Source organism: Protopterus annectens, chromosome 13.part0 (genome assembly GCF_019279795.1).
Source record: "Protopterus annectens isolate FY-2018-M chromosome 13.part0, PAN1.0, whole genome shotgun sequence".
NCBI lineage: Eukaryota > Metazoa > Chordata > Ceratodontiformes > Protopteridae > Protopterus > Protopterus annectens.
Window position 1 is genome coordinate 699,528,214 of NC_056747.1, and position 19,251 is coordinate 699,547,464.

The window sequence follows — 19,251 nt, forward strand, 5'->3', positions numbered from 1 at the left end:
ATTACATTTGTATTTTTTTTCTATTCCTTGCAAGTCATCACATTTCTTTCATTTCCTAAATAGTTACATGGGTATATATAATAATGTGCATTCATTATATTAGCATAACATTCTCTTCTAGTTTTTTCTACATTTTTATAATTCCAAAAATTCTTATATTTACCTTTCATTACAAGATTTATTACATTCTTATATTTATCTTCTAATCCTACCAAAACTTTGTAAAGGTTCACTGAAGCCATATATACAATTGGATTGATTAATCCAAGTCCTCCAGCTTCTTTTATAACATACAGAATCCCTCTTCTTGCAGGATTCAACCTCAATCCCCATATAAAAAAAATACAATAGACAACAATTATTTTTCAAGCTTGGATGGTAGTATATAAACACCTCCTAAATAGGTAATTTTACCTAAAAAAATTATTAAATGCACTTTTTTACACAGCAATTTATATGACCTACAAAACGTACAATCTTCCCTTAATTTCTGTACAGTTTTTCCCATTGTTTATCTCTATACATATTCATCACAAATTATTTTCTTAAAATACTTATAGCCCCATTATTGATTTGAATCCATTCTATACTATCTGTTGTCCCAATGGCTTTATCTTTATCTTTGTTTATACATAAGCTGAGCATTTTAAGTACTTATTTAACCTTCTGATCCCTTCTTCCATCCATTCTTTATTCTTCATAACTAAAACTATATCATTTGCATATGTAAAAATTGTAGGAATTTGAATTTCTTCTGTTATTCTATATCTTGCCATTCTCAGCCCTCTATTAATTTTACTAACAACTACGTTCATAACTAATACAAACAAAATACTGCTGGCTGGACATCCTTGCTCTATCCCACATTCTATTTATATTTCATCACTTAACCACCCATTTAATACATGTTGTTATTCTCATACACAGACACCAATATTTTTATTATTTTATTCCTTAAATTATAATCTCTTAATATATCTCACAAACACTATATTGTATTCTATCAAATGCTTTACTTATGTCCCCTACCATAACTTTAGTATCTACCTCTTTATGTATAATATAATCTATTACTTCTCTCAATATCCATAATAAATCTTGACTTCCTTTACCTTTTTTTACCAAAATTCATGTCATCAAGTAATTTATCCACATCATTTCTTAATCTTTTCAGTATTATATTCATAAATATTTTGTAATCTGTATTATTCAGTACTATCAGTCTCCAAATACTTATATCTTCTTTGTCTCCTTTTTTCCATATAAATTTCATAACCTCTATACAAACTTCTTTGTCCACTACTCCTTTTTCCAACCATTCATTTAATATCTCTATGAAACACATATGCGCCATTCTTCTATATTATAATACATGTGATATTCAATACCATCTATTCCCGTAGGTTTTTCCATAACCAATTCCTTTAAAATTATATTAAGTTCTCCTATATTTATGTTTTTTTCTATCTTCTTATTATCCATGTCACTTAATTTTTTAACTCTCCATTTCCTTTTCTTCTACATGTGTTTTTTAAATATATTCTGCATATACTTTCTTATTACCTCAAGTATTTTTTTGTATATTCACTCTGTACTTCATTATTCCTCATTACCCTTATTATTCTCTCATTTTCTCTAACAATCTTATTTAAATACGGTGCCACCTCTTCTTTTCTTTTCTCTACAAAAATATCTTTGCTTATACAGTATTTTTTATCTTTTCCTGATTCATTTCATATATCTTTTTCTCCTTTTCATAAATAATTATCTTGTTTCCTATTATATCTTTAAACATCTGCTGACTTAGTGCTTATATTTTACTTTTTGTTTCTTCTTTCTCATTACTTGATATTGTAAAAAAACTTTTATATTTTTCTTTAAAACTTATCTACCAATCTGTCCAATTTTCATAAAATAATTCTCATGTTCACATGATACTTTGATAATTGGTTAATCTCTTTTCTTCCTTCTTTACCTAAATCTGTTTCATTAAGTCTCTTAATACGTTTACCTAATTTTATACAGCCTTCCTTTTCTTGCATTTCTACCCATATAGTTAAATGATCCTAAATTCCTGTTTCCTTTATTCCCTTTTGTACTATTTTTAGGCTGTCAGACATTACAAAATAATCAGTTTTCATTTTCATTCTGCTTCTTTTGTAGAGCCAGTGTTTCTTATTATATATACATGCATATATATATATATATATATATATATATATATATATATATATATATATATATAGGTATAACTTTCTACTTTTCATTATTTCATATACCTTCCTAATGTCACTTCCTGTTTTTTTCTTTTTTCTTAAATCACAATTAAAGTCTCCCACTAATATCATTTCCATATTTATTCCTACATAGTTCAGAATCTTTTTAAACATTGCTTCTCTTTCTTTCATTGTAAGATATGCATACATTGCAATAATACTATACACATATTTTTTCATTCTTTTATCTATTACTATTGTTCTACCTAACTCTACAACAATATAATCTAAAACTTTTATTGCTTCGTTACATGACATTTCAATACCTGAACATGTATCTTTCCCGGTATGCCAAATAATATTCCGACCCCATAATTTTTTCCATCTGAAACCTTTCTTCTACTGTTAACATTCTTATATCTTCTAATATAATGACATGCATATCAAGTAATGCACACCATTCTAAATACCTATTCTTCTTTTTTATGTTCTTTATACTATTAACATTTATTGCTAAGATTCTCAGTTTTCTGTGGGTAAAGTGTTATATTTCCTTTCACTTACCCTTTACCTTTTTTATTTTCCTTCATGACTACACTTTTAAATTATCTTTTTATATCCTTCACTCTTTTTTCTATAGAGTTCTTTTTACCTTTCACCACTCTCTAATTTACATTTTCATCTTCCTTGTTTCTTTTACCAATTCTCCCACTTCCTCATTTTCATCTTTTTTATCTACTTTTTTCTTTATTATCAATTCATTTTTCACATTCTTTTTCTATACCTCTTCTACAGATTCATGTATTTGTTCTTGTTCTGTATTTTCTTCACAATCCATCCATACATGTCCCATTTTCCCACGTTTTACATATTGTATCACACCTTTTTGCTTCATGCCCTGATTTGCCACAAATAAAACATTTTCTTTTATCAAAATCGCTAATCAAATGACTGTCTTTTCCACAAAATAGCATGTTTTTGGTTGTCCCCTATATTTAACATAACCTCTATTTTCATCTACATTTATTACATTTGAAATATGCATCATTTTTTTTGTTTTCCATTTTCAAAAACACTCCACACTCACATCCACCAGTCCATAATTTTCTCTCATCATACATTTTGTAATGTCCAATCCTTCTTTACATACAGTCTTTAAATAATCTTTCAATACTTCTTTCTCAGCTTCAGTATGAATTTGGACAGTAATTATGTTTTTGTCTCTCTGCTAAATGGTTGTACTACATACAAATTCCAAGGATTACAATCTTTCTTTTTACAAGCTTTTCTAAGAATTCCTCCATATACCGGACTGTTTCAAACAAAAGGTCACAGCATGTCTCTCTATTCATATGAATAAAGGCTCTTACCTTCTTAGGTGGAATAGCAAACGCTGCAATTACTGAGTCCCAAACCTCATACCTTTCGAGCTCCTTTTCTGCTTTGCTATTCATCCTCACTATGAATTTTCTTCTTATTGTCTCTCTTTTTTCCTTCCACTCACTTCTTTCCAGCCTTCACCTTTTGAGCATATGATTTCTTCTTAACTTCTATTGCTTTCACCTCCTCCTCTTGTTTTTCCATTATTTCACTTCAACAAAGATGCTACCTCTCTTTCTGCTTCACTCTCTTTCAACATGTCCCTTAAATAAACATCCCACAACCCTTCCAATTGGAGGATTGTGATAGTACATCCTTGCTGACTGTCACCATCTACCTTAACCAACCTGTCCTGGAGTAAACACTTTGAGTCTGGTACAGGTCCAACAACCTTCTGTTCCTTCACCTCCTTCATTCCTTCCATCTCTGCCATTATGGATGACCCCTCTGCTTCTTATACTTCACTTAGCTGCCTTTCTCATAAAGGCTCTGCTAGCTCCATGATTGCACTCTCCTTCTCCGATACTCTATTCTCGTCACACACACTCACCATACTTCTTCCTGTTTCTCTGAGCTGCCTGCGTCCCCAGGACAAAAACAGGAAGTTGGATGCACCACCAATAGCTTCCCTTTACATTATGTGTGTGGGAGTTCCCAAATACTCTGGCCACATTTCTCCTGGTAGTATAAGTGCTACCAAGGGTCTCTCCTGAAAAGACTCCACTAGTTTAGTGGGATTAACCTGGCAAACTAAGGATATTTAAATTAAAATTTTTAAATTAGATCCATATCTCTGCCTTCATTTCAGAAGTAAAGAAGAAAACAGTATGCATGCTAACAGTTTTGAGCAGTGATTATGGTAATTGGGGGGAGAGAAAGACAAGCAATGGGACACCAGAATGACTGCTGGGGGGGGGGGGGGGGGATCTAGTCCATTCTCCTGCCTAAGGCCCCATTTGACCATGATCCAGCTCTGGTCATGTGCACAGGTACCACTGCTCAGCAAGTGGTACTATGGGAGACAAGATACATGTACAGTATGAATGCAATGTAGATACTCACTGCCTACTATATAGTGCAGGCCAGTGCAGTCATTCAGCAGCCCAACAAATATAAGCACTGATTGGCATAATGTAGAATGACATAAAACAACCACGCAGCTGGTTAAGACACTTAGTGTTACTAAGTCAATAGCATGTTGTCAGTAGCACTTAGTAGTAGTGATTTCAATGTGGGAACAATGTTTGTTTGCTTATCATGCACCAAATTTAATGGGTATGATACATGATAATCTTCAGCTTGACCTCACACTCATACATGTGTGCACATGCACAGTACACACAAATATTACACAAATCATAAAGTACTGGAATATCCCCATACATTTGGTTCTCTCTTGTTGTTACAGAAGCCAGATTAAGCATGGAAATTATGTGAATCACTTCCAGATAATGAAGGAATCCAAAAGTCAAAGAAGTGAAGAAAAAGCACAAGAAAAAGTCATTCCTTCTGCCCCTCCTTTGGACTTGATTCCTGTTTATAGGCCTGAGGCCATCTCCAGAGAGGCATATGACAGAACAAAAAAAGGTATAGTAACTACTTGGACCATTTCATTTTCCCACTCATCACATACCTTTTTACTTCTGAAATTTAATTCAGAAGTCAGATGCAATATTTGACAGTTTTTATTTTATTGATTGATTTTTCTTAACTAGGTAGTGGGCTATTCCAAGGACCCATTACAGCCATGCATAAAATCCATTGTAGGCATACGTTTGGTTTCATTGCATGGTTAAAGAACACAGGCAAAATAAAGAATAACATAAAATATAAATAACATGTTGCTCATTAACAATCTGCATAGATCAAGAGTATTATGTAAAATATACAGAACAATCAGTCTCTCACCTGCTCTTGTACTAGTCACATCCAGTCCCTAGAGTAATTCCATGGGCAGCCACCTCTACCTGCAGAGTATTCAAAGCAAAGGGGGATTGGAAGAAGGTAGACAGGCCCTTCTGCTGTATCACACATGCATGCAGCCACAGTTACAGACAATTTAGAGTCTCTGATCCACTTTACAGAATATCTTGTACATAAGTAACCACATAAGGGATAGTAGCTTTTGATAAATGCCAAAATAACCCAAGTTAACAATAAAGAACATTTGAAATCTAGTGCAAAGTATGTTGGTAGTAGTTTATCAGTACAGAAGTAAATTGGCAACAGCTGCAGTAGCGATGGCAACTGATTAGTGCCGGCTGCAATATTAGTGAAATTGTAACTTATTACATTTTATTTTGGTTGCAGACAGAGTTGTGTGTATCTTATGCACATGCAACAACAGTGACTTAGCAATTACCTAAATGTAGGTTTATAGTGCTACTGTGGGTAATTATGAGGTTAGGTTGTAATAGGATATTTGGATTTCATGTTAACTGAAGTTAAATTAGACATGGCTAATGTGGTAGAGCAAATTCTAATGATTGTGCTAGAGAGTCTGTGCAAGGTTTATGTATTGCTTATTTTAAGCAAGTTGTCCTTTACAATGGGGTTTGGAGCCAGGGAGAGGTAATTGTAGGTTAGGGTCTGTTATTCTGTTAAGATGTGCAGTTAAGGTATGGATGTTTGTTTTTATAGAAGCTGTGGGTTAATGTCTTTCATAAAGTTTAATTTTCTTTCATTTTCTGGAAAACAATTATTTTTTATTTGGAAAGGAATGGAGAAATCTTAATAAAAAGCTTGTAATGATGTTTAGGGAAAGTTTTGAATAATAATAGAGGCTAATTAAATGGGTGTGGATATAGCTTTCACTTGTGGTGAACTCTTCTGTTTATCAATAATTTCACCACATACGTAAACACAGAGGCAGCAACTCCATGTGGTAATGCAAAGTAAGTTTGCTAAATGTTGTAGTACTTATTTTCTGAAGGAAATATGTCTGGGTGTATTTTTGAATTGTATTAGGAGTTCACGCCATGTTTTTGGTGCTAATACTGATAAGGAACTGGCACCAGTGATAAGTTTTGCTATTAGATGGATAAGAATTGCAATCCTGTTGGTTAAGGAGCTCAGATTATACTGGACTGGTTAAGACTAAGCCTAGGCTGACAAGTATAAATGAGTGGTATAGAAAGAGGCATTTGTAGGTGTTACACGTGAGGAAGCAGTTAGCCTTGTGAATGATCTGAAAACATTTTGCTTCAGAAAAGAATATACGGTAGTGCTCTCATGGGCTTGTGAATGCTGTTAAAATAAGATCTGTTTTAAGGTTGATTAAGTACTTTGGTGCTTATATCTTTCTCAAATCAGAAATGAAAAGATTCAAAGGAAGATGTGTGCCTTTTTATGTGCAACATTGAGTTTCAAGGGTAAGAACTCTAGTGCTTTCATTGTAAAGCATTACTTTTTTGGTCACATTAGCAGTGATGGTATTTTCATATGTGTGGATATATGTGACTTGGATAGATGCTGTTCGACAGACTGTCTAACAATCATCCATGTATTCACAAATCAATGAGAACAGAGGACGTGCAACCATACCTTTTTACTGATCTATTTTAACCACCCACAACCCAAGCTCACTGTAGATCACACACAGAACTAGGAGCAGGAATACACCCCCCTTCAAACACAGCACATCAAGTTATAAGGCAGAGGTGAAAGAAGAGAGCGCATCAGTTTATAGAAAAGGACTCTGTGATATAGTTGTGTAAAGTTCATTATCTCTAAAATGAGGGGAATGCGACATTCATATTTATATGTGAAGTAAATAAAAGGATTGTTAACCAGGTAAGTCCACTGGACACGCAGACCTTTTTAGGGGAGATACAGTAACAATTGCTGGTTAAGTGACTCGCTCAGAGTCACGCAAATAGGGAAATGGTGGGCATAGGAATCAAATGTAGGAGGAAATAGGGAAATGGTGGCTATAGGAATCAAATGTAGGAGCAAATAGGGAAATGGTGGCTATAGGAATCAAATGTAGGAGGAAATAGGGAAATGCTGGCTATAGGAATCAGATGTAGGAGCAAATAAGGAAATGGTGGCTGTAGGAATCAAATGTAGGAGCAAATAGGGAAATGGTGGGTATAGGAATCAAATGTAGGAGCAAATAGGGAAATGGTGGCTATAGGAATCAAATGTAGGAGCAAATAGGGAAATGGTGGCTATAGGAATCAAATGTAGGAGCAAATAGGGAAATGGTGGCTATAGGAATCAAATGTAGGACTACTGCAAGGTCTAAGACTACCAGCAAACAGCCCATGTACCAAACTGACAGGTTTTAAACAGAAGTTGCCAATAAGGAGGTTAGGGTGTAACGTGACTTGCACCTCTTCTTTCAGCTGTCTTGACTGTATGTATACTTGTTTGTGTACACATACAAGTGCTGAAATGAACAATGAAACACAGCATTGGGCTGAGTCATGTAACAAGATAATGGAATTTTGGGATTTGTTCCATTTGATTGCTTAAAGCATCATTGACTGGAAGTTTAGAATTGCCTTTAAAATGTTGGGCTATGACAATATGCATATATTTTGCTTTAGATGAGGTGAAAATTAATGTCATACTAGAAAATAACTGCTGCATGAATCTTCAGAGTTACGATTGAACCATTTTGATGAATTTATTGCTCCTGAAAATGTTTATATTACCAGACAAAGAGTTGCTGCCTCTTTGTTTATGTATTTGGTGAAATTATTGATAAAACAGAAAAGTAAATGGACTACAAGTGATCCTTAAGGTGCACAAATGATAAGTTTGCTGTTGGGAAAGGCTGTGTCATGTATTCTGACAATTAATTCACCGTTTTGACATTAGCTGCTAAGCCAGTCGTAGGTAACATTTGAAATGAGCTATAATAGGAAGAAATGGTTGATGTTGTTGAATGCTTTTCTTAACTCTATAAAGATAGTCTCACAGTGTTGCTGTTTTTTTATTGTATTTACTGACCAGAGTGATGCCATGGCATATAGCGTGGTCTGATTCTATGATTGTCATGCATCAGGACACTACATTTATGTGTGTGTGTGTGTGTGTGTGTGTGTGTGTGTGTGTGTGTGTGTGTGTGTGTGTCTGTGTGCGCACGCATATCTATCTAGTTTTATATATATATATATATATATATATATATATATATATATATATATATACATAGTTACATCCTTTGTTGTCGAACTGCAGACTGTTCGAATACTTGTTATTCAAATCTAGATGACTTCACAATCAAACAACGTGTACACTGAATGGGATTGTCTTAATAGAGTGCTGATTATGTGGAAATTAGACAATGCTGGGGTAAGGTATTTTCATTTTTCCTTTATTTTTGGTGGTCTTGGAGTTAGTATTTTTAAGTTAATGGAGGCATGATATTTACCTCTTTGAAAGGCAAAGTTAGAATTTATTTGTACTTGATGGGTTGTTTACAACAGGTTGTTCAATATCTACAAGGGGTTTTACAAAGTAGAGAATCATGGAACTGTTGAATATTCAGAATTCCAAATATTAATTTTACCAAAACAGGTAAGTAGGGGTTTGGATAGTGGTAGAAGTGTCTGTACATTTGGGGATTAGGGTTAGGGTAAGGGTTAAGTAAAGGCATAGATTCAGTGTGTGTGTGTGTGTGTGTGTGTGTGTGTGTGTGTGTGTGTGTGTGTGTGTGTGTGTGTGTGTTCATGGGTTAGGGCTAGGATAAGAGTTAGGAAAGGGCTTTGCTTCAGTGTGTGTATTCACATATGTATGTGGTTTAGGGTTAGGTAAGGGGATAAAGGTAATGTTTAGAGTGTGTTTTGACATGTGTTTGTGAGTCAGAGCCTGTCTTATCTCGTGGTAGTGTTAAGGAAGTTTTTTTAAGAAGTGATGTAGGGTTAGGGATGGGGCATGGTTAGTAGGAGATATACATATATATGCTAATAGTTAGTGCATCACTCTTTCAAATACTAGAAAATCTGCAATGGAGTAAAATCTATTGGATGCATCAGGATTTGATAGTTTTAGTACTTGCCATAGTGAGTCTTAACTTCCAGATATCAGGCATGGTACTGCAATTTTTCTTTGTTCCTCAACCTTTCCTTCATAGTATTGACCTGGTGGGTCTATATTATATTCTTGAATATCGAAAATGTCGAATCTGACATTGTCGACAAGAGAATATTGAACGCTCAGAATCTCGAGCGTTTACAAAAACAAAAAGAAAAAAGTACCCTAACAGGTTTAAGCAGGGGCGCAAGCCCCCCCTGCACCCCCACCCCCCGCTACTTAAATATAGCAACTCTGTTGCAGTAAATGGAAATCTCCCCTTATGGAGATTTCCATTTACACGCTCGAGATTCTGAGCATTTGATATTCTCATGTCAACAATGTTAGATTCGACATTGTTGACATTCGAGAATTTAATATAGACCCGACCTGGCACCCCTGTGCCCTGTCTATGCTGGGTCTACTAGCCACCTCTTTGCACCCCACTCCCCGCCTTATGCTGTTAGTGCTGGGGCTGATTGTAGACCTTAGGCATCTGGGAGCTTGGCATGTCTGAGAATATGTCCAAGGGGATTTTTTTGTTATGACCTACCTACTATCCCCCCCCCCTTCAGACCTAATGGTTCTTGGCTGAGGAACATTTTGTGCAATAGAGATGTGGAGTATCACCCAATCTCTGTAGTGACTCAACCGTGTATCTACCCTTTTTCCCTCTTCTAGACATGTCTACCTGTGTGTCGTCATAGTCTCCACTAGAGATCAACACTGGAGATGCTCATAACACTACCAACTCACCCTAGGATGGTAACACCCATCATTCCCTGCCACTCCATCATTCACTCAAGATGTTAATTGAACCTAAGTTGGCTGGGTCATACTCGCGGTTTTATACTTCTATGCCATCAGAGCAGGCTAGGCATGGTGCAATTAAGGATAAGTCAATTATATTTGTGAGTAGTTTTGAGTTAAAGGAAGCAGTATTTGTTTTTGACATTCTTTGTCCACACTGCTTGCTGAACTTCAGGCCATTTTCAGACAATCAGACCATTCTCCATCCTGAGGGTTGACTGAGAAGGGGCAATCAGTTAGACATCCATTTGGGGTTGTACAAAGGTTGTTTTGCTTAACCCTACATTTCTCACACAAGCACCTGGTTTGCAGAACTGAAGGTGGATGTGCAATGAGATGTCCATGCTGATTATACCTCACTTCCAAAAGGGACATTACCAGCAGGCATACTTGCCTCTTTCTATCAAGCATGAAAAGTAGTTTCAATAGTCTACACTAGATAAATCACATTGCCCATGCATTTTTCCAACACCCACTTCCATCTCCACCCTCTCCACCCATGCACACACAGAGAGAGGTAAGAAGGCCACCCTCCCCCCTTTGCTCTCCTCCCTTCTTGTTTAGCTTCTCCATTGGCAGAGCAGCCAATTGAATCCCAGCCACATGGGTTGCAGTAAGGACTCCATCCCCTTGCATCGTGAAGCTAGGTATGGGAGCAACAACTTTAAAAGAAATGGATAAAGAGTGTCTGAGTCTAGTAACATAGTGCTACATGGAGAAATAAAGGTAGCTTCTGTATTTTTGTTGTCATTTTTGGACATTAAAAGAAGTGTAAGTAAGACAATGTTGGGAAATGGAGGGAACTGTTAAATTTATAGTTGAAAGAATGTGTGTTTAGAAATTCAGTCTGCTACAGGGAGATTTGATGAAATGTTTTCATTGTCTCAGGTGTATCTAGTAATGCTACATCAAGAATTTGGTTAGTGGTTGGTCAAATACTGATGACTTTTTTAAGATTTTTTTATAGTAGTTAATCTTTTGATCTAACTTCAATGACTATCCTTAGTAATCCTATGGTTGTCTTTATCTGCTTTGCGAATCAGCACTCTGTATCTTTTTTCTGTAGGTTTCCACAGTCAACGAAGAACACATCAAGTAATGACACACAGTGATGTCACCTTTCAAGGACATGAACAAGCTGCTATTCTGTTCTCCTCAGCTTTCTTTCTTTCTTTTCTTTTTTTTTGTAGCTCCCACTGTTCAGTTTTTACTTTTTTGCTATACTAACATTTTTTTTTGGGTTTGCCTACTCTTGAGATTCCAGTGTTGGACATTCCTTAATTCTTAGTAATGCCAGCAGTAGGAGGCTCCTCACTGAACTGGTGAAAGGGTCTCTCTTGTCACCCAAGTGAGGAGCAAGAGTTTATGCACTTCAGACTCAAGTGGGAAGAATAGCTAAGGCCTACCCCTCCTAGAGGTAGGTTCACATTGTCTGTAGATGTCTGAGCCTACTAAGGGTGAAGATTATCCCTAAGTAGTGACAGGAGGATTCCTTTCCAGTTCTTTACCTTTGTGGAGGAGAAACCCCTGGCTGCTACCCTGGAGATGCATCATGGGGTGTGAAAACTGCCTCCCCCACATAGCTAACTCAGTTCTTTTCCCACCTAGCTTGATCATAGACAGTGTTCCTTCTTTCATCACATCCTGGTTCTAACATATTCAGGGCTAGAGCTCCTTTTCTTAGAGCTTCCCCTTCAGCTCAAATAGAGTGGTTGGTACTGGTGGGGGAAGGGCCCAAGCTTGAGACAGCAGATGTTTGCTCAACACTTATTGGAAACTAGAGTTACATGTGTAGGATTTCACCCTTAGGGCCTTCACTGCGATGCAACTGTCTGGCCCGGCATAGGCCTTTTTTCCTTGTGTGTCACCAAACAGCATTGCTGCCTTAGACCCAGACCTTTATGGGTGTCATGTCAGATGTATGGAGGTACTCTCTGTTGAAGATGCCAGAAAGAAGGGCCACTTCTTATTTCCATTTCTAGTTGACTGAAAATTTGACCATTCATCCCAAGGTTGACTTCCATGTGGTCTTGTTGGCCTGATGAGAGTGCAGAATCCACAGTTCCCTCCTTCCACTCAACTGGGAGCAAGATAGCAGGACATGGTGACAGGTTTAGCAGGAAGATAAAGTACTCTGTCACACTAGATGCACAGACATTGCACTTTGCATCTCATCTGTCTAGGATTCAGTCCATTCTGTTGTAATTCCTTGAAAACTACTCTTCAGACTCTCTTTGAGTCTGGGATCACAGAGAACCATCCTTATTCTAATGACTAGTGTACTTGCGATGCCAGTCTTAGTTGCATCGTTATGTCTGAATGAGATGCCTTAGCTAAAACAGTAGGAATAGTAATGTGCTTGGATTTCAAGTTATGGTTCAGAACTTTCCCCAAGCAGATTATCTGGACAATTTCTTGTTGGATGTGCAATTCAGTATACATGGGCATTTTGAGTAAAGGTTGCAGTTCTTATTTGAGACCTCCCTAGCTGTACAAGCTTTTACCATTCCAGAAAAAGGAAAAGGACCTACTGATGTCCCAGATGCAAGGCCAGGGGCCCTGTGGCTGCTTCATTCCTCAAGTGATCTGAGCTCTCTTAAGAGTCCTTTTGGGTCCTGGATTTTTCTCCCTCCATGATCTAGACTGCCAGGATCATGGGTGAAAAGTTAAGCAGATCTCCCTTTTATCTACAGTGGGAGTGTCAACATCAAGAACCCAATATGTTTGTCATCCCCTCTTCTGCTGTTTTTTCCTTTCCTCTCGTCCTCAGGTATTTACAGTCAAGATATGAGGCAGACCCAGCCTATATTGTCCTGTGGATGATTGGAGCTGCTTCTTCTGCTGGGAATGGTAGTCCCCCCAGATTGATTTAGATGGCTTGGTTGCTTAATCCAATTTGGGCTCTGCCATCACTCCTGAAGTTTGTAGGAGGAGAATGGGACATTTGTCCATATTTCTTTACTTTCTGGGCTTGATATTGGTTCCAGCTTTTGTTTGGAAAGCAATCCTTTCTCTGGTGTGAACTTTGCAATCCCTATTCCCAGGGATTTATTGGTGATGGCCTTTAGAGCCTAAGCCAGGCAGACTAAAATCTTATCTTGTTTCCTTCCTGGATCTCTGAAGTAAGATTGAGGAAGTTACCCCCCTTAAAAATCCTATGTGATTCCCAGTGGCAGTTCAATGGGATGGCTTGTTCTGGATGTGTTTATCTGTGAGGATAACCTTGGCCTGAACTGACCTAAGCTGCTAAAGATATGTTGCTTCCCCTCCTTCTGGGTACCTGAACATTCTACTTACATGACTGGATAAGTTTATTAGGAATTAAGGATTTTTTTCTCTTTGGTTAGAACAATTTCAATTGGCAGTAGCAGTTATGTCCAGGTCTGATGCAATTTTGACAACCAGAGTAGACTTTTCATTCTTGCATCCACTCATTCCTTTCAGGGTCATTGCCTGCTTTGTAGAGACAGTATCTCAGTCAGGCTCTACCTTGGATACATGGGCCTCTGGACCCCCTTAGCTGGACAGCCTTTTTTGTGCTGCTGACTAATTCTATTAAGTGATCTGTTTTCTGGTTCTTCTGTAGGGAGTGTGTGTAGCTGTTCCATCACTTCTGGTGAGCCCACTTTCCTCCTACTGTGTGTCAAAGCAGGGTACCCACAGATTATTGACTCCAATGAAATAGGTTCCAGTAACCTATGTGTTGGGTGTCTTCCTTCAGTTCCTTCATAGGGGTGGTATGGGCAGCCTTTAGAACAGCCCAGGAATGTACCCCAGATGTGGTACTTTCATGTTCTGGTCAAATACCTTGTAGGGAAATCATAACCCTCTCCTCTTCCCTCCTCTCCTTTCCTCTTCCTATTAGACAGCAGGAAAGAGGGGCAAGTGTTTTTTTTTCTCCTGTAGTGTTCTAATTATCTAGCCAGTGTTCCTTCTTATGTTCAGAGATGTCCTTATTGTTTTATCACCCTCTGGGTAGTCTTAGACTAAGATGGAGGGCTTCCACTCATGGGTTACTTTGGAACCTTCCATGAACCTGCTCAGAGATACTACTTTATGAAATAAACTCTGGCCTCCTTGGCAGCCTAGTTGAAAATTCCTCCCCAAATCTCCCTTGCTCAATGTAGGCCCTGTAGAAAGAAGTGGAAACTACTGGGGAGCCTTCCTCTTGGGTTCAAATGACAGTGGTTCTAAAAGAGGATAAAGCAGTAGCTTGAACCGCCACATTTGTCTTGGCAGGCATTTCAGTGGTTCAGGTTGGCAGATTCTGGAAACTGATTTTGCTGAGAGGGACCAAGGCATGTCTCATCTTTGGTAACAGGTGGAGAGCAGAATTAAGGGTTATCATCAGCTTTTTGAACAGCCTGTCCAGTGGGGAGAGCTATTTTTGTGCCATGGTGAAGATCTTTCCCTCTAGGGAGTAATGCACTCCTTGTCTGAGAAGCTTCCCTCTTTTGCCATGAGCGCCTTTAGCGCTATCATTTGGGACTTCATCCATGCATTATTACCTGTTTAGTGACTTAAATTCCTCTGGTGTCTCATTTCTCTGGGTGCACCTTCCTTACCTGATTAGATCTGGTCTTCTGTTCTACTTCCAACTGTGGGTGTAGTCTCCATCCTGGGACTAGCCTTTTATTGACTTCTTGGCAGGGGCAGGAGCCAGAAGGCATGACTGTGCTCTTCTGGAGACAGAAGAGGCTCCACAGAAGAGACTGTTTCCATGTTGGCAATAATGATAGTACATCTCCTGTTGTCATGGTAATGAGAGACTTACATCTGCCTCCAACTCTTGATGATCAGGACTGTTGTTTTCTTTGTGCTATCTCACTCACTGGTCTTTGCTGTGAAGTAGTCCCAATCTTGTTTAGGAGTAATTGCCTCCAGTGCTTTCTCATTCTGCTCTTGATAAACATGTTTCCAGATGCCTTTGGGTCCATGACGCTTCTTTCCTAGGCAGCCTTCCTTGTTTGTGACCTTGACATTGTGTCTTTCTGGCTTGTGGATGTCAGAACTCACTCCTCTTGCTGGTCTTATTTAGTTCACAGGCTTGTGTCTTCCTAGTAGTTAAGCTGCTTGTGATTCAACCATAGTACCCTTCAATAAAGTTTCTTGATGTTAGATGTAATGGATACATTTTTACTACAGCAACTGATTTGCAAAGAGAACCCCCCTTGATAGCTCAGTGGTAGTTCTTCTGTCCCCTGTGGCAAAGTGGTCTTCCAAATTGCTTCAGCACATGAAAATTCCTGTTATGTGGGCAAGAATATACTTATATATCACTTGTTAGTGCTGTCAGTACCAAATCTTAATTTGAAGGAGAGTGCCTTCTAGTGGCAAATGCAAGAACTGGCAGTTACATTGGACAAGTACACATATATTCATAGGTTCATAGATTTATACTACTGTTACTCTTGGTTAGCCATCAAGGAGCTCAGACACATTGCCTATGTGGAGAGAAGGGTACTATAGTTTGCTCCTCACAAAAAATCATTTGCATTAATTCCAGACATGAATGTGTTGTTACTATAGCAGTCACGGAGTTTAGCTTTGAAGGTAGTCAAGGAGGTACTCTGTATGATGTGCAGAAAAAAATGTATTCCAAGTTGGGAATGCACTAGGTAGGAAACCTATTGTGCCAGTAGGTGCTACTATTTTTAAATTATATGTTTGTTCTATGAAAAGTGACAAAGGTCAAACAGCCTTTTGTTGCAAGATGTGTTAATGGCTGATCTCTCAAGAGCCTCTGTGAGATAGATTGGAGAGAAATGGAGTTTACTCTCTCAGGCTATCTTAAGCAGATTAAACTGGAGATTTCTTAGCCAGACTTACTTGAGGCTTTTTAGGTTGTACTGTTTAGATAAGTACATTCCAAAGGGGGCCTACAGTGATGGGTTTAATGATGATGGAATATAAAGTGATAAGGACATATTTGACCTAGATTAAATAAGCTGTCCAAGCCATAAGGACTTCCTAACTGCAAGCCAGTATCCCTACTCTCTGGCTTACTAAGTCAATGGATGACAGTAAACTTGGGGTTGTTATTTGTAAATCCAACAATGTGCAGGTACTCCAGGAAAAGTCACAATATACTAATAACTGATGTAAGTGAAATGGTGTCAGACTAGATGCAACCAGCAAAGTGACCAGGACCCCTTTGCAATCAACAGTAATACAATCATGTAATACTGGCAGCTTCCCCTTGTTATATTTTTGCAAATTTGCTTTGTTTTCAAATTTTGTATGTGCAGCCCATTTTTATTATGCTTACTTTATAAATGTAGAAACAAGATATGTAATCTATATTATATTCCCTAACATAAACCCTAGAATTCTGATTTTAATTTCCATAAAATGGTGTGCTCCTAATTATTGTGAGACATGCACCCATGACATTGCAGATATAGACTTTAAAAACAGCTCAGACACTGTCTAGAAGACTAAAAACACACATACTTCTCTACAGTCCCTGATTTTGCAGAATGTTCCTGATTCTGCCTCATATTTTTGCACAGTCCATTGTATTTCTTTGGATTTTTCTGGTAAATCACAGTATTATAGTCAATAATGCCAAACACAGTTTCATTTTTTTATTGTTCAGAAAATGCATGTTGATGCAACATCTGTTGTTCTATTAACTTTTTAAAGTAAATTAGAGTATTATTAAAATAGTTCCTGATATTTTGGGCTAAATGTGGAGTGGTTGTGGGGAATGTCTACTACATTCATAACACTTCCTTATAGACAGACTGCGCAATTAGAGTACCAGACCCCTTTGTCGATGACTCTGTATCCTTTGACTATTATGTCTACACTGTAGTCTACAAGTCTTTTTATGTGGCTAAATTAATAACCAGGGGCATATCCTCCATGTGCAAAGAAGTTATAGTTCCCCTTTACTCATCTGTTATTTGACCCAGATTTAATGTAATGCCCCATTTGGCATGAGATTTCAAAAAATATCTCACAGTTTGGGAGATCCTAGATCTTAACCAAACTTCATAGTTATCCTGAATGACTGACAGCCCTCTCCCTCTATGGAGTCTCCTATCGTCTCCTCCATGGAGATCTATGTTTAGCCTTTCAGGCCATGAAAAGCCATAACTTCCTTGACTTCCTATGTCTTTGTAGAATTAAGGATTTGTCAAACATCTTGGTGGAATTGGCATAATGGTTAAGATCTTTGCCTCATAGAAACAAGTTATAGGGTCTGATTCCGAACTTGTTTTATTAGCTAGGCATAAAATGGCCCTTCAAGGCAGTTAGCCTAGTATTCACCTATGAACCTGTATGAAAGTTTTAATCTTTATCATCAAATTAATGGGACATGTTGGCTTGACCAATTCATATCCCACCCACCAAATTCTTATGAATTAAATGAGTGTTCACAAATTCTCCCTGTGCCTTTCTTGTGTATCCTTTCTCAATGTTGGAGGAAGCTCTTGATATTGGGTGTTCTGGGCTAAACTAATAGTAGTCTAAAGACTAATCGCTTAGTGTTCCCCTATGAACCTGTGGATCTATGAACAACCCAGACATGGTACTCAAAAGAGATCTGTTTGTCTACATGCATAACTTGGTCTCTAATAACAAAGTTTTGAAGGTTGGTGTCAACAGTGTGATAAGAGGAGGGTATCAGGGTGTAATGCCCGTGCACTGGCCCAGTAATCAAGGAGTCTCAATTCTCACCACTAGCACCAGTGAGGGGCATGCACATTGGGAAGAATAACAAGTACAGGCCCAGTAAAGTACAATTTCCCTTAAGAGCACACAGAGATCACAGTCAGTCTGGGGCTGGATTCTCCCTATCTCTCCAGATCCCCAATAAGACTCCCCACTGGCACAGCTATAGGGTCCAGATCTCAGCCTAGTGGTTAAGCTAAAACCTCCAGCACCCTCTTTGTCCAACCAATGCTTTGAGTCCCTGCCCAAGTAGCTAACACACACACTTTGAGATGAGTTACATGCACACGCATAGAAACTCCTTGGGAAAGCTGGCACAGGTTTTCCAGCTATGCCTCCTTCTTGCCCAGACTATAAGGTAGAAATCACTGGCTCCAACCACTAATATCAGCTACTAATAAGGCCCTTACCAAAGGGTGTCCAATTTTACTGTGCAATATTATTATCCAATTAGTTTGACGAACAGCAAGACTATTGGAGTGGCTTAGTACAGTATCACTAAATACATGCAAGTACTCTAGAGCTTAAATTATCTCTACACAAAACAGCCACATTTGAAAGGTTTAAAAATATCTAATAATAAATAATAAAAGCACAAGACAAATCTCCTCAATTCAACACAGTGCTAGTCAAGAGTTCAGTCACAAGAACTTTAAAACAATACAGTAGGATAGTCTGACATAAATATAGAAAACAGCTAGTCTAATCTTACTATTTTTTATCTATTTCTAAGAGAAACACTAAAGTCTAAGATCCTACTTACGTACGGAGCAAGCAAGTGCTGATGACGTTGTCAGTTCCAAAGACCAATGCAAAATACTATCTCTTCCTCTCTGAGATCTCTTAAATTGATATTACACCACTGATGACTCATTCTAGATTACATCATTCTTGGCATTTTTCTGGTTCCCAGGCTACCAGAAACTCCAAATTTACATTTCTTAGTTTTCTTAATAAGCTTGCACCTGGCCAGCAATAAAACACATATGCATGTAAAAACTTGCAATTAACTCTGGTATCAAAACAATAGAAGGAATTCCTTTGTCCAGACAGCCTGTCTCCAAGCTTTGAGATCAAACAGTCATAAAATGCTTTACTTTATCAGCTTTCTTCCAGCAGGGTGCACTGTGGTTACATTTTTGAA

The 19,251-nt window shown here is 37.8% G+C and overlaps 1 protein-coding gene across 8 annotated transcripts in view; it reads left to right on the plus strand.

The window, feature by feature from the left end:
- KIF12 (kinesin family member 12) overlaps positions 1 to 19,251 on the plus strand; it is a 521,732-nt gene that overhangs the window by 478,102 nt on the left and 24,379 nt on the right. For 7 of the 8 annotated variants that reach the window (XM_044054389.1, XM_044054390.1, XM_044054384.1 and 4 more), the window contains one exon: positions 5,005 to 5,183. The exons of the other annotated variant lie outside the window; for it this stretch is intronic. In XM_044054389.1, the coding sequence (XP_043910324.1) occupies positions 5,005 to 5,183 (179 nt within the window). The remainder of the gene's footprint in view (positions 1 to 5,004; positions 5,184 to 19,251) is intronic. 8 annotated transcript variants of the gene reach the window in all.